The 14,648-nt window shown below is 45.8% G+C and overlaps 2 protein-coding genes across 6 annotated transcripts in view; both read left to right on the forward strand.

Moving 5' to 3' along the window:
- The window catches only part of AGBL4 (AGBL carboxypeptidase 4), a 1,420,515-nt gene that overhangs the window by 870,874 nt on the left and 534,993 nt on the right, over positions 1-14,648 (forward strand). The window lies entirely within an intron of this gene.
- BEND5 (BEN domain containing 5) overlaps positions 1-14,648 on the forward strand; it is a 49,498-nt gene that overhangs the window by 20,973 nt on the left and 13,877 nt on the right. For all 4 annotated transcript variants that reach the window (XM_050961699.1, XM_050961700.1, XM_050961698.1 and 1 more), the window contains exon 4: positions 10,940-11,088. In XM_050961699.1, coding sequence (XP_050817656.1) covers positions 10,940-11,088 — 149 coding nt within the window. The remainder of the gene's footprint in view (positions 1-10,939; positions 11,089-14,648) is intronic.

Here is a 14,648-nt window from a genome sequence, read left to right on the forward strand (position 1 = left end):
GCTCCCTGGCCATCCCGGCACCCGTCTTTGTCTTCACAGGCGGACAGTGCTTATGCCCAAGACAGAGACGCCGATGTGCCTGCCACGATTTTCCACGAGCCCCAGGCTCAGGATCATGGGCCTCAACAGTGGGCATTCTGGACACCTTGGGCATATCATCAGGCCCAAGGTGCACATCCAGGCCCATCGCGCTCTGCCACATCAGAACACTGGGTGCCGGAAGCCACCATAAGCCGCCCTTCTCCTTCTGCTTCGGAGGAAGTGTCGGTCCAGCCACAGGACTCCCAGATCCCAAGGGAGACAGAGGCTGTCCACCACGGTGAGCCCTCGACTGACCCGCTTGTCCCAGGTCTCTCATCCTCCTCCCCTGACGAGGCGGTAGCCGGAACGTCGTCTGTAGGCCCTTCACCAATCGACCTGAGGGCCCACCAGGACCTCCTCAGGCGTGTCGCACAAAATATGAACTTGCAAGTCGAGGAGATCCCGGAGGTAGAGGACCCAGTGGTGGACATTTTGTTCTCTGATGCCCCCATGAGAGTGGCCCTCCCCTTTATACGGACGATCCAGGCCAATGCCAATACAATCTGGCAGTCTCCGGCCTTTGTCCCACCTGCTGCCCGGGGAGTGGAATGTAAATTATGGTGCCCTCCAAGGGCTACGACTACTTATACATTCATCTCCCTCCTTGCTCCCTCATTGTCCAGTCAGTCAACGAGAGAGAACGCCATGGCCAGCAGGCTCCAGCCCCGAAATCAAAAGACGCAAGGTGCATGGATTTGCTGAGGCGCAAAGTCTATTCTGCAGGGGCGCTCCAACTCGGTGTGGCTAATCAACAAGCCCTCCTTAGCCACTATAATTTATAATACCTGGGCGGCGGCGGACAAGTTCAAGAAGTTGCTCCCACAGGACTCCCGACAGGAATTCGCGGCCATCCTGGACGAGGGGAAAAAGGTGGCTAGAACCTCCCTCCAGGCTTCCCTGGATGCCATGGACTCAGCGGCCAGGACCCTAGCCTCTGGGGTTACTATGAGGCGTATCTCATGGCTGCATGTCTTAGGCCTTCCCCCAGAGCTCCAACATACAATTCAGGACCTCCCCTTTTAAGGGCAAGGCCTATTCTCCAATAAGACAGACCCTAGGCTGCAAAGCCTAAAGGATAACAGGGTCATTATGCGCTCACTGGGCATGCACGCGCCAGTGACTCAGCGCAGGCCCTTCCGCCCCCAGCGACACCGCTCTTACCCTCAGCCCAGACAGAGACAGGACTTTGCTAGAAGGCGGGGTAGAACTGGTTGCCAGAGGCAGTCAGGCAACCAAGGGGGCCAGAACCAAGGCCACTCCAAACCTTCCACAGGGCCAAAACCCTCCTTTCTTCTTCGAGTGATTGCTCACATCCATTCCAGTTAGGTGTGCGCGCCGCGCGTGCACGTTCGTCGGAAACTTTTTACCCTAGCAACTCCAGTGGGCCGGCAGGTCGCCCCCTGGAGTGGCGCCGCCATGGCGCCCAATATATATCCCTGCCGGCATGGGTCCTACACGTGCTGGAATTTGGGTACCACCTCCAATTTATTTCACACACCCCCCTTTCACCCCCTTTCCTCGTCCCTCTTCAGGGACCCCTCTCACGAGCAACTCCTCCTCCAGGAGTTGCAGGTGCTCCTTGCCAAAGGAGCCATAGAGGAAGTACCGGAACACAAATGGGCCACGGGGTTTTACTCTTGCTACTTCCTAATACCCAAGGCAAAGGGGGGTCTCAGACCTATTCTGGATCTGCGGGAACTCAGCAGATACATGATAAAGTTGAAGTTCCGTATGGTATCCCTGGGGACCATCATCCCATCCCTGGATCCTGGAGACTGGTATGCCACCCTCGACATGAAAGATGCGTATTTTCACATAGCCATCTACCCACCTCACAGGAGGTTCCTCCGGTTCGTAGTCAACAGACATTTTCAGTTTGTGGTCCTGTCGTTCGTCCTCTCTGCAGCCCCAAGAGTATTTACGAAATGCATGGCTATAGTTGCCGCCCACCTCCGCTGCCGTCGGATACACATTTTTCCGTATCTAGACAACTGGCTCATCTGAGGGACCTCCAAGGCACAAGTGATCCATCACGTCCGCATGGTCAAAGACCTTTTCTTACATCTAGGCCTAATGGTCAATGCGGAAAAGTCCACTCTGATTCCCACTCAGAGGATAGACTTCATTGGCGCCACCCTGGACTCCATCCTCGCCAGAGCTTGCTTACCGCTGCCCCGGTTCCAGGCAATGGTGGCCATCATCCAGAGTCTGCAAGCTGCTCCCTTGACTTCAGTTTGCACTTGCCTCGGTCTCCTGGGTCACATGGCGACCTGCACGTTTGTGACGAAATATGCCAAACTGTGCCTCCGTCCCCTCCAGTTGTGGCTCAACTCAGTGTACCGACCAGGCAGGGATGCCATAGACAATGTCGTCACCATTCCCCCTGAGCATCCTAGGCTCCTTCGACTGGTGGCTGACCCCCACCCTGGTGTGTGCAGGGCTGCTGTTCCATCCGCCTCAGTCCTCTGCGTCCCTGACGACAGACGTATCATCTCTCTGCTGGGGTGCTCACCTCGGGCATCTACGCATGCAAGGCCTTTGGTCATCTCAGGAACTGGCCTTGCACATCAATGTCTGGGAGCTGAGAGCATCCGCCTTGCTTGCCAGGCGTTCCAACAGCACTTGCAAGGCCGTTGTGTGTCAATATTCACCGACAACACAACAGCCATGTATTATATAAACAAACAGGGCGGGACAAGGTCCTTGACCCTTTGTCAGGAAACCATTCAACTCTGAGACTTTTGTATAGCCCACCCTATAGACCTCATAGTGTCCTTTCTCCCGGGGGTTCGGAACAGTCTCTGGCGGATCGCCTCAGCAGATCCTTCCTTTCTCACGAGTGGTCCCTTCGCCTGGTCGTTATTCTTTCGGTCTTCCGGAAGTGGGGATTTCCCTCTGTAGACCTCTTCGCGTCCCACGAGAACAGGAAATGCCAGATGTTCTGTTCCTTTCAAGGCCTCTCACAGGGTTCGATGGCGGACGCCTTCCTGATACCGTGGATGACTCACCTGCTATACACTTTTCCACCGTTCCCGCTCGTCCACAAGGTCCTGCTGAAAGTACGCAGGGGCAGAGCCCTCTTGATCATGATCGCTCCAGCGTGGCCCAGGCAGCATTGGTACACCATGTTGCTAGACCTGTCAATAGCCGACCCTATCCCACTACCTCTTCACCTGGACCTGATAACTCAGGACCATGGCAAACTGCATCACCAAGACCTACAGTCCCTCCATCTCATGGCGTGGCTCCTGAGTGGTTGACCCAGCCTGAGATGCATTGCTCTGCCCCAGTGCAACAAGTAGTCTTGGGTAGCAGAAAACCTTCCATTAGAGCAACATATCTGGCCAAGTGGAAGCGTTTCACATGCTGGTATGGAGAACACAATGTTATTCCCACCGAGGTCTCCATCCCCACCATCTTGGACTACCTCTGGTCCCTTAAACAACAGGGCCTAGCAGTATCTTTGAGGGTGCACTTGGCTGCCATCTCTACCTTCCACCCAGGGGAGAATGGTCGCTCGGTGTTTTCACATCCTATGGTATCCAGATTCCTCAGGGGCTTGGAGCGGCTGTACTCCCAGGTACGCGGCCCCGCCCCAACCTGGGACCTCAACCTGGTTTTTACCACACTTATGTCGGCCCCAAAGGAGCCATTAGCAACTTGCTCCCTTCTCTACCTGTCCTGGAAAACCGCTTTCCTCGTGGCCATCACATCGGCAAGACGAGTTTCCGAGCTCCGGGCTCTCACGGTGGGCCCTCCATATACTGTGTTCCACAAGGACAAGGTGCAGTTGCGACCACACCCGGCCTTTCTCCCCAAAGTGGTATCGGCTTTCCATGTTAACCAGGAGATCTTCCTTCCGGTCTTCTTCCCGAAGCCACATTCATCGCGCAGGGAGCAACAGCTGCACTCGCTAGACATCCATAGAGCACTCGCTTTTTATATTGAGCGGACAAAGCCCTTCCGCAGAACTCCCGAACTCTTCGTCGCGGTGGCAGAGCGTATGAAGGACCTACCCGTTTCCTCACAGAGGATTTCATCCTGGGTGGCATCGTGCATCCGCACCTGTTACGACTTGGTTCATGTTCCGTCGAGCCACCTCACGGCCCACTCTTCCAGGGCTCAAGCCTCATCTGCTGCTTTCCTGGCTCATGTGCCCATCCACGAGATATGTCGCGCAGCTGCCTGGTCCTCGGTCCATACCTTCGCTTCTCACTATGCCCTGGTTCAGCAGTCCAGGTATGACGCAACCTTTGGCTCCGCGGTGTTACACTCTGCGACATCTCACTCCGACCCCACCGCCTAGTAAGGCTTGGAAATCACCTAAGTGGAATGGATATGAGCAAGCACTCGAAGAAGAAAAGACGGTTACTCACCTTTGTAACTATTGTTCTTCGAGATGTGTTGCTCATATCCATTCCAAACCCGCCCTCCTTCCCCACTGTCGGAGTAACCGGCAAGAAGGAACTGAGGAGCGGTCGGGTCGGCAGGGGTATATATCCGGTGCCATGGTGGCGCCACTCCAGGGGGCGACCCAGCCGACCCACCGGGGGTTGCTAGGGTAAAAATCTTCCGACGAATGTGCACGCAGCGCGCGCACACCTAACTGGAATGGATATGAGCAACACATCTCGAAGAACAACAGTTACAAAGGTGTGTAACCGTCTTGTCCCGTTGGTTTTGGTGGAGTTATTTAATGTGCAGAGGTAAAAGTTGGACCTGAATGTAGCCATATACCTTCTGTCAAGACTTGAAGCAGCAACTATAGATAATTCAATGTCCATTTCCTGTAATGGTTATATTAAAATAGAAAAAGTGTCATGGGAAAATAGATGCAAAATTAGTTTGTTAGAAATGTGGAACTACTGCAGACTTCAGTTCTGATAAGAGGGGGATCTCAAACAAAACGAAGTGGTTAGTTATGATGGTTGTGAATATGTGCTATCCATGAAAATAGTTTAAAAAGGGTAGTGTCTTGGACTTATATTTAGTTGTTATGGTGAGTTCATGAACCTACAGTTTCATATTTCACATAATTTATGTGAAGTTATACTTTTAGCAGGCTACTGTTAATGCAAACTAATTGCATTTCTGTTTCACCTAGGGACTTACGCTTTCTTTGTGTGAGATGGCAGCTGTTTTGTACGGATGAATCACAGCTGGGGGAAACGTGTATTATTGCTGATGTTTTAAACTTGAAGGCCAAGTGTAGAAGAAAGTTCAGTTAATTTCTTTCTCTGTTACTGGAACTTGCTGCCCCACTGACAGTGTGAATATCAGTGTTCATAGCCCTTTACATTTTTATACTGAGTTGCAATTTATTACACAAGGGCCTTGGAACTGACTTGCCATAGCTGACGCAGCATCCTCAGATGCATCAGGAGGAGAATAAGATGGTCAGTATTTCGCTATTCTTTATGCACTATTAAGGGCTCTATTCTGATGTTAAGGCATAACCTTTCGTTTGAGGTGGTGCAGCAGAACACTGTCTCATGGAGGCACAATGTCTCATAAAGTTCCAGGAAGCAAAGAGGTGGGGGAAAAAGTACAGGCTGCATGTCTTCAAGGGATTTGGTTCAATGGATATTTCCTCTGCTGCTTGGAGGGGATGCACTGCCATGGCATTCATCTCTCTAGCCAGGATCATATTGTGCTAGGCCTCTGCACACATGCAAAGACTATTTTGACCACTTTCCCTCTCCTCTGTGTAATACACCTGACTGGACACAATTTTTTGCCCTTATGTAAGGGGCTGTATGATCCAGTACATGTTGGGAACACCTATACAGCAGTTGAACACTCATGGCTGACCTGACTCAGCTGATTTGGGTTCATGGGGCTGTAAAATTGTATGTTTATGTTTGGGCTTGGGACTGAAGCCCAGGCTCTGGGACCTCACAAGGGAGGAGGGTCCCAGAGCCCAGGCTCCAGCCTGAGCCTGAACAGCTGCACAGCAATTTTTAATCCCATCTCCTGAGCTCCACGAGCAAGTGTCCAGCTGACCTGGGCCAGGCGCAGTCATGCCAGGGATCTCTTATTCCAGTGTAGACAAATCATTGACTTTTCTCCTCTGGAAGTCCAGTTTCAAATATTGTTTGGATCACCAGTGATATATGAATTTGAATAATATAAAAATGTTTCAGGATAAAAGGCTTCACACTGGGTAAGCACTGTCAGTGGCGGCTCTAAACGTTTCGCTGCCCCAAGCATGGCGTCATGCCGTGGGGGGCGCTCTGCTGCTCTCCGGTCGCGCAGCTCCGGTGGACCTCCCGCAGGCCCCGCAGGTTCAGTGGAGCTGTGGGACCAGCGGACCCTCCGCAGGCATGCCTGCGAGAGGTCCACTGAAGCCGCAGGACCAGCGGACTCTCCGCAGGCATGCCACCGAAGGCACCCTGCCTGCTGCCCTCCCAGCGACTGGCAGAGCGCTCCCCCCCGTGGCATGCCGCCCCAAGCACGCGCTTGGCGTGCTGGGGCCTGGAGCCGCCCCTGAGCACTGCACAATTTAGTATGATTGTCCATATCAAGTCCGAGGATGATCCTAGAAGCAGTAGTGTGCAGTCTTCCCAATAGAACATCTCTTACCAGAACCAATGCATGGCTCTAGCTAGTTCTGCCAGCCTTATACTTGTTCGTGTTTTCACACTGTACTCTTAATTCTTAGTATTGCAGTAGGACAGAGAGGGAGATATTCACCCAAATTCTTTGCTTATCTTCCAGCGTATCTAGTTACAGCTCCCTCATTCTTGGGGCTGGGTCTGTGTCATCCTGAGTTGTGACATAGGTAAGAGCAGCCCCAGGCTGTTCCAATTTACACTGGATGGCTACAGTCAGTATGGAACCATTACCCCAACTAAGCCTAGCAGGAACTCATCGAATTTCAGCCACATCCGCATCCCTGCCTGGGAACCAAACTGGAGGAGTGGAGGAGGAGCTGATTATGCTGGTACAGCACCAGCGGAGACCCCACACCAGAAGAATTCTCATATGGCCATATTCAGCTGCTTTCTGGACTGTCTCTTTCAGTGAAAGAGAGAGCCAAAGAGTCTTATAAGCAAATGGCAGTGAGAACTGAACAAACAAGGAACATTTACTGCAGCACCATGAGTAACAACAGTTAAATCGGCAACAAATCAAGAACAGTGTCTAAAAATCCAAGATTTCCCAGATTCCTCAATATCCTGTGCATTCCCTTTCTAGTAGACATGAGGAAAAGCAGACACTTCCTGCCACAGAAAGGAAGTGCTGAACAATGCACCTCCACGCATCTCAAGTAGCATCAAAGCCTGCAATGTCTTTGAGAGAATGAGATGATCCACACACTGTGGAAAGCCTGGCATATGTTGATACTGCAGCTGAAGCTACTGTGGTTCCATTTTGAGCAACCACTAATTCAGAAACACTCTCTGTAAAGAAAAACAAAAAATTTGGAGTGAACTTGAAAGGTTTCTTTCCTTTCTTTTCACATTCTTAAAAACTGTCTTTGCTGTATTTTAAAATAATCATTATGTAGTAAATATTTGCATTTTTGAGCCCTGGAGCCATGGCCAATTTCTTTCACTCCCTCCCTCCCTTTATTTAGAAAAACAAAAACAAAAAAAAAGAGCAAAAAAAAGCTACAAAGAGAGAAACTTTAAATTTACTTTCTGAAGTGTGGTGCATGGCAAATTAGGCACGCAACTCCCATTAGCAATAAAGCAATAGAGTGAGTTGCATGTCTAATACACAACATGCTGTGCTGAAAATGCAGTCTTTAGTACTTAGTGAAAAGAACTGTGAAGCCTATCCAGTTAGATGCAGCTTTATGGGTTTTTGGAGGGGAGGGAGCAAGCTTTTAGAGTATAAAATAAGGCATTTTTAAGGCTTTGTGTCTGTGGCTTCCAAGCAATAAAGCATCAGTTAAATTTGATATTTTTGTGGCTCCTGAGACTTGCTGCTACAGTGGACTTTTACCAGTTACTCTTCTTTAGGGAAATCTGGAAACCAAACCCCAGCTGTGGCAATGTACTGGCTGTAAACAAACAGTAAAAAACCTCCAAGTAGAAAATAGCATAAATGTTTAAACCAAGAAACACTTTTCATTCTGGGAAGAAAATGCTTCAACATAGGTTTTTTTTTTTTTTTTTTTTTTTTTTTTGCCTTGAATTTTCCTTCAAAGCACAGAATTGTACATCATGAGGATTACTTTCCTTGAGCTCACTGAACAGTTTGCCTCAAGAAAAGGCATGAATGTTCTCTTCCCAGCCTATAGTCAAGGCAATCTCTAGGGCAGTGGTTTTCAACCTTTTTTCATGTGCAGACCCCTAAACAATTTTGAATAGAGATGTAGCCCTTTTGGAAGTTCAACCTGTGGTGTGCAAACTCCTACGATAGAAGTCTCACACTGAAAACTGAACAGAATTCAGCTGTAAATGTTGCACGTGCTCGGCATGGCAGTTGACACAACGTGAGAAATGGGGCTAAACTGCGGGCTTCTATGGTAATGACAACACTTCTGGATTTTGGCGTGTAGGTGTGGGTATTTACATACTTTTGATTGATGAGAAAAACGAAGTAACTAAGGAAGTGTTCTTTAGTCCTTCTCATAACACAAGTAGGGGTCACCCAATGAAATTAATAGGCAGCAGGTTTAAAACAAACTGAAGTTTGTTTGTTTTTTTTTTTCCACACAACACACAGTGTCAGTCTGTGGAACCCTTTGCCAGAGGTTGTTGTGAAGGCCATGACTAGAACAGGCAGAAGAGAAGCAGATAAGTTCGTGGAGGATAGGTCCATCAGTGGCTATTAGCTAGAATGGGCAGCGATGGTGTCCCTAGGCTCTGTTTGCCAGAAGCTGGGAATGGGTGATGGGATGGATCACTTGATTATTTCTTCTGTTCATTTCCTCTGGGGCACCTGGCATTGGTCACTATTGGAAGACAGGATATTGGGCTAGATAGACCTTTGGTCTGACTCAGTATGGCCGTTCTTATGTTCTTAATGCCTTTTCTGGGATCTGAAACTTTATTTTCATAATCACTGTTCATGGACCCCTTAGACACAGTCTGCGGACTTCCAGGAGTCCACAGATCACAGGTTGAAAACCGCTGCTTTAGGGTAGTTTGTGTATCAATACCCTGCTTGTTCAGTTCATTAAAGAATGTGGGAAGAGGTTGAACACTTATACTGCATCCATTCATAAAAGAGAGTCTTGCAGATGATCTACTGCTATGCGTGGTTTTGCCAGTTTTAAATAGAACTGTTCAGTCTTTACTTGGTGCCAACATCAGTGTCTGCTTGTGTATGATTTTGCAGATGTCTGTGAATGCTGCTGTGAAACTATAATGCAAATGTTCTTTCTTTCTTGTGGTTCTGTATTGGTACCATAGTTGCATTCAATTCCTAAGAAACCCAATAGTTGTCACTGCAGAATAGAGTTGTCCAAAGAACTGGAATGTTTGGTCCTTGACAATAAGCTAAATGCATCCCACTAGCTCCAAGTGCAAAATAACTGATATTTACGTCTCGTACAAGCCATGTTAAGCCACATGGGGAAATTGCTATTTTTGCGTACTGAGCTTTCATATGATTCTGTGCAGCATAAGGAGTAAAGGATGCCATAATGGTTTCAGATACAGAGAATGTCCAAGAAATATACAAGAGACAGATTTATTTTTTTCCAGTGTACCAGCAGCTATACTGCCATTAGCTGAAACCACAGTCTGATTTGCTGGGTTAGAGCAAACAAAACTTGGGGCTATGTATGCAAAAAGTGAGATGGCAACTGCTGAGACTCATTTCCACAGTTAAGTTTATTAAATTAGTTATTTTGGTTATTCAAGACTCAAATGTTAGATATGCAATGCTAACTCACTCCATCATAGTGTAGTTATAGGGAATATGAGAGTTACTCTGGTCCTTCGGTCGTGATCCTGCAACTGATACTATACTGACCTGTACCTGTACAAAACTACATTGTCTCGAATGGAGCTTCATGTGGTACCGGTGGCTTGCTCACACGTATGCTTTCAGGATTGGAGCTTTAGACTGTATTTACTGGTGCTATCACACTTATAACTGATGACATCATAAAATCCAGTTCACAGATTGTATTATTTGACCCTTTTAGAATCACTTTGTAGTAGCAGATCTGGGGGAGGAAATTCTGAAGAGCTGGTGTCATTAATAGTTAATTTGTCTTCCTTAGAAACCTCAAACATCTGCTTAGCGCAATCTTCCATTGTTTAAACTGTACTTAATTTTTGTTGATTGCATTTAAAATACAAATCAGTGTAGCTGATCAGGCAATCAAAATTCTGATGTATGTTGTGCTAACACTTAGGTGTTCCTTAAATTCATGACATTTTAGCATAAGTATCCCAAGTCCATTCACTTATCTGTACAATTTCTATTCATTCTTATTTTACATACTCCTATTTAAAGAATGTTTTAAATATTTTTAATTTTTTCCATGAAAACGTATAGATAACACATAATCTTCCAAGTAACTATACAGTAATTCTAAGTTGAAGGATAACTGTTACCGCCGCTGGTTTATATGTTCAACTCTGTTGCATTATCATTCCTTTGAGTACAGATTATAGCTACCTCACCCATATTCTTTGAACTATCCGTACTCACACTTATTTTTAAGCATGATTCTTTAGTGTTAAGTGTTTAAAGCAGGAATGGATTAGAGCCTCAGTTCTTACCCCGATTTTATTGGGGACTGTTCAGATGAAGGGTTTTGCTTTGGACCCATTTCCATTCTAAAACAAACATGGCTAATGTGGTGGTCTATGCTGACCATTTTTTGTTCAGTAAAATGATTGATTTCATGTTCTTTTGGATAGCAGACCAATCTCTTTTCTTAACTGTGTAGGTCCTGCCATTGAACTCGAAAAAGGAAAATCAGAATCAATTGAGCCTGAGCCTGAGATACAGAAAACATTCAGTGAGGAAGCGAATACATCAACATACTATCCTGCCCCTGTTCCAGTAATGGACAAGTATATTCTCGAGAACGGAAAGGTATTTAAAACTAAATACTTTATAAATAATCTTTAACTGTTCTTGGATTTCATACCAAACTTTCATGACATTAGAATCTTTGCTGTAAGCTATTACTGTGTTTAGTGTTTTCCTAAGTTTTCACAAAGTGCAATAGTATCTGTATAATAAGATTACAGGAACATCACTCTGTGTGTCACTCTGAAGCTTATGTCTGTAGAGTTGGTAGGAAATGATGGAAATAGCTACAAACATGGTTGGTGGCTCTTTTTTTATTATTCAGAATATCATCAGGATGAATCATCACTGGGCGTAGGCGCCGATTCTGTGGGTGCTCCGGGGCTGGAGCACCCATAGGGAAAAATTAGTGGGTGCTCTGCACCCACCAGCAGTCAAGCTTCCCCCTCCATCTCACCACCGCCTCCCCAGATGGCGCCACGTCCCCGTTCCTCCACCTACCTCCCAGCGCTTGCTGCTGCTAAACAGCTGGAGTGTGTTCCGGGAGGGACGGGGGAGGAGTGGAAGCGTGGCGTGCTCGGAGGAGGAGGAGGCAGGGCTGGGGTGGGGATTTGGGGAAGGAGTTGGAATAGGGGCAGGGAGGGGGCTGAGTTGGGGCAGGGACTTTGGGGAAGGGTTTGGAATGGGGGCAGGAGCGGGCAGGGCAGGAGTGGAGTTAGGGTGGGGCCGGCAGCAGAATGGGGTCGAGCACCCACCAGCGCCAGTAAAGTCGGCACCTGTGTCACTGGGTATTGTGATCTGTTACCGTCCAGTTTTTAAATTCGCAGTCATTTTGACTTGACAAATTACACCCATACCGCGTACAGCTAGAGAAAGGCCTGTATCTGTGGCATGCCAAAAGTTCTAGACCACAGTGATCTCAGAGGTAACTCAACCAATTGCCTCCTTTACTCTATAGCCAAGTTGAATGCAACAGTTTCACTGGTTGTATCAGGGAGACTGTGGATTTTGGCAGCTGCCACCTGCACAAAACACAAATCAACACAACCACCCCCACACACTGCAATCAGCACACACAGTAACCCCAAACATGCCTCATCAGAACATAAACCTTTCATTCACAATGTGTAAAAATTCATCTCTTCCAGCACAACACAGCCCTCCATTCAACAGCATAGTCAGCACACACCACAACTCCAAACATCACTCTGAGTATCTAAAATGTTTGTTGATTTAGTGTGAGGTGATGGAAACAACTACAAACATGGTTGAGAGCTCTTGTTGTTTACCGGGTTCTGTCATCACTGGAGGTTCATAACTTGTTACTGTCCAGTTTTTAAGTTCTCAGCTGTTTTCAACTTTTTTACATTTATGATTTTATGAATTACACCTATGTGACAGCATGGGGTTGCGGGTACTAATCCTTAAGTAAAAGACAATTATACAAATATGTACCATATTTGAAACTGATAATTGGTGGTAAGATGATCAATGATACTTTTGAAGTGAATGCACACAGTCAATATACAGAAAAGGACACAATGGATAAACTTTAGTGTTTATGTAAATCCACTGAAATTATACCATACTCAGCAGATTCCCATTCTTGGGATGTCTATGCTATTAGTGCCGGAATTGGAGAACCTCTAGAAAGCAATAGTCACATCAGGCTCCACTGTGCTCCTTTTAGCTACCAAATATTATTTAACATAGTTACAGTGGCAGAGAAACATAGCACATTCTATTTCACCTTAAAATCAACATCACACTATTGATTGCATCTGGTTTTTGACACGTCCCTTGAATATGAAGTTAAAATAATAATTCATTGTTCTATATTTTAACAGAGATATCAAAACACTTTGTTTACAACAATCTAAATCCCAGTAACCATTTGAAAACAACTGATACATTATAGTGACACACTTAAGGTGGCCAGTTTTTAACATTTTCACTAATTCATACCATTCTTTTTGTTAACCTGAACTGCCATGGAGTTGTAGAAAGGCTATTTTACAAACTTCACACTTGGTGGTATTGGATGTGATCATGGTAGGATTCTCACTCATGTCAGAGAAACTCTTCTGTATCCCAAAAGAGAGGACAGCATTAAAGAAGTGTGTGTGGTGTGTGTTAGTCAGATACATTGTTCATGTTGTCATGGTTACTAAAGTATTCTGTTCTTGTGGTTTGTTTTGTTCTTGGAGGTTGATCATGTGCTCAGTGATTTCAGTGGTAAAGTTCCCATTGACTTCAACAGGCAAAGGATCTTACACTTTGTTGGTGCCTGTCATCCAAAGATCACAAAATACTTACAAAAACTGATTTCATTAGGTCTCACAGCAGTACCTCTGAGAGAAGTAGATAAGTATTATCATGCCAGTTTTACAGAAGGGTATAAAGAGGGTGGGAGAATAAGTTACTTGCCTGAGAATATACAGCAAGTTAGTAACAGAGCTGGAAATATAAAAGAGAACCTAGGATTCCTGTGGTGAAGTGATCTGCTATAACCACAGACCTCTGTTTAATACCAACAATAACAATTCCTTCGAATAATGAAAAGCTCTCAGGAATGCAGACTCTCTTTGAAACCTGAATCTTTAAAAAATGTGTGTTATAATGGGCTATTTTAAAACATTTTAAGTAAAAACTCAGGAATACATGATGTACTTAAGGCCTGGAAAGAGACTAAGGCATCTATGCATGTTAATATGGAGCCAGCTAGCTATAACTTGGAATACACTATACTTCACTTTTTGATAAAATGAAGCATTCAGCTTTCTGGTTTTCATTTAGTAGTCAAACCCAGAATTCAGCACTTCAGAATGCTACTGATTTTTTTGTTTTAAATCTTCTTGAAATATTCTAAACTACATTGTATTTCTTATTTCAAGGTATCTGTATTTTAGTCTTGGAAAATCCAAAATCATCTGAGTTCTGAGCACTAGCTGCTGGCTATGAATGGAGTTGTTTTACAGATTATGGGGATGGAACCGAAAGAGTGCTTTAAAACAAATAAATAAATTGTAATTATATAGAGACTGATCAGAGTGGGGAGAAGGAAGTAATTTATGTATTGAGGATTATGTAACTTGTTTGTCTGTCCATCTGTTTTGTTTTGTTTGGCCACCTATGTTGTAACATTCTTTACAATATCTGGTCATGAAAGGAATATTTTTATGCATGACTATTTAAAAAACAAACTATAATCTGCCTTTTGCAATTTCACCTCTGTCTGAAGAAATTATATACAGAAGAGGCAACTTGCTTGTGTTCATGCTTTTAAGAAAGCTAGACTCTTTACTTGATTGCTAGATGGCAATCAGTATCTAGAACGTTAATATTTCTACAGTTAAGGTTTCAAACAGTGCTGCTTAAGGACACTGCAAAGAGACAGTCATCTCTTGATTTTCCCCCTTACAGCTGGGTGCGGTATTTACTCCTAGGGGAGTGCTATGCATCTGCGGACACACACAATTAATCTGTCTTGCATAATTTTGTATTTTCCCGCGTAAAAAACATTTTGCCCCAGAAGTGCTGCAGTTCTGCTTTTTGCCCACCAGAGTCTGCTGTAATGCTAAAACAGCCAGCGTGGCCGTTCTGGCGCCACAGCAGCCTCTGGT

Source organism: Gopherus flavomarginatus, chromosome 7 (genome assembly GCF_025201925.1).
Source record: "Gopherus flavomarginatus isolate rGopFla2 chromosome 7, rGopFla2.mat.asm, whole genome shotgun sequence".
Taxonomy (NCBI): Eukaryota; Metazoa; Chordata; order Testudines; family Testudinidae; genus Gopherus; species Gopherus flavomarginatus.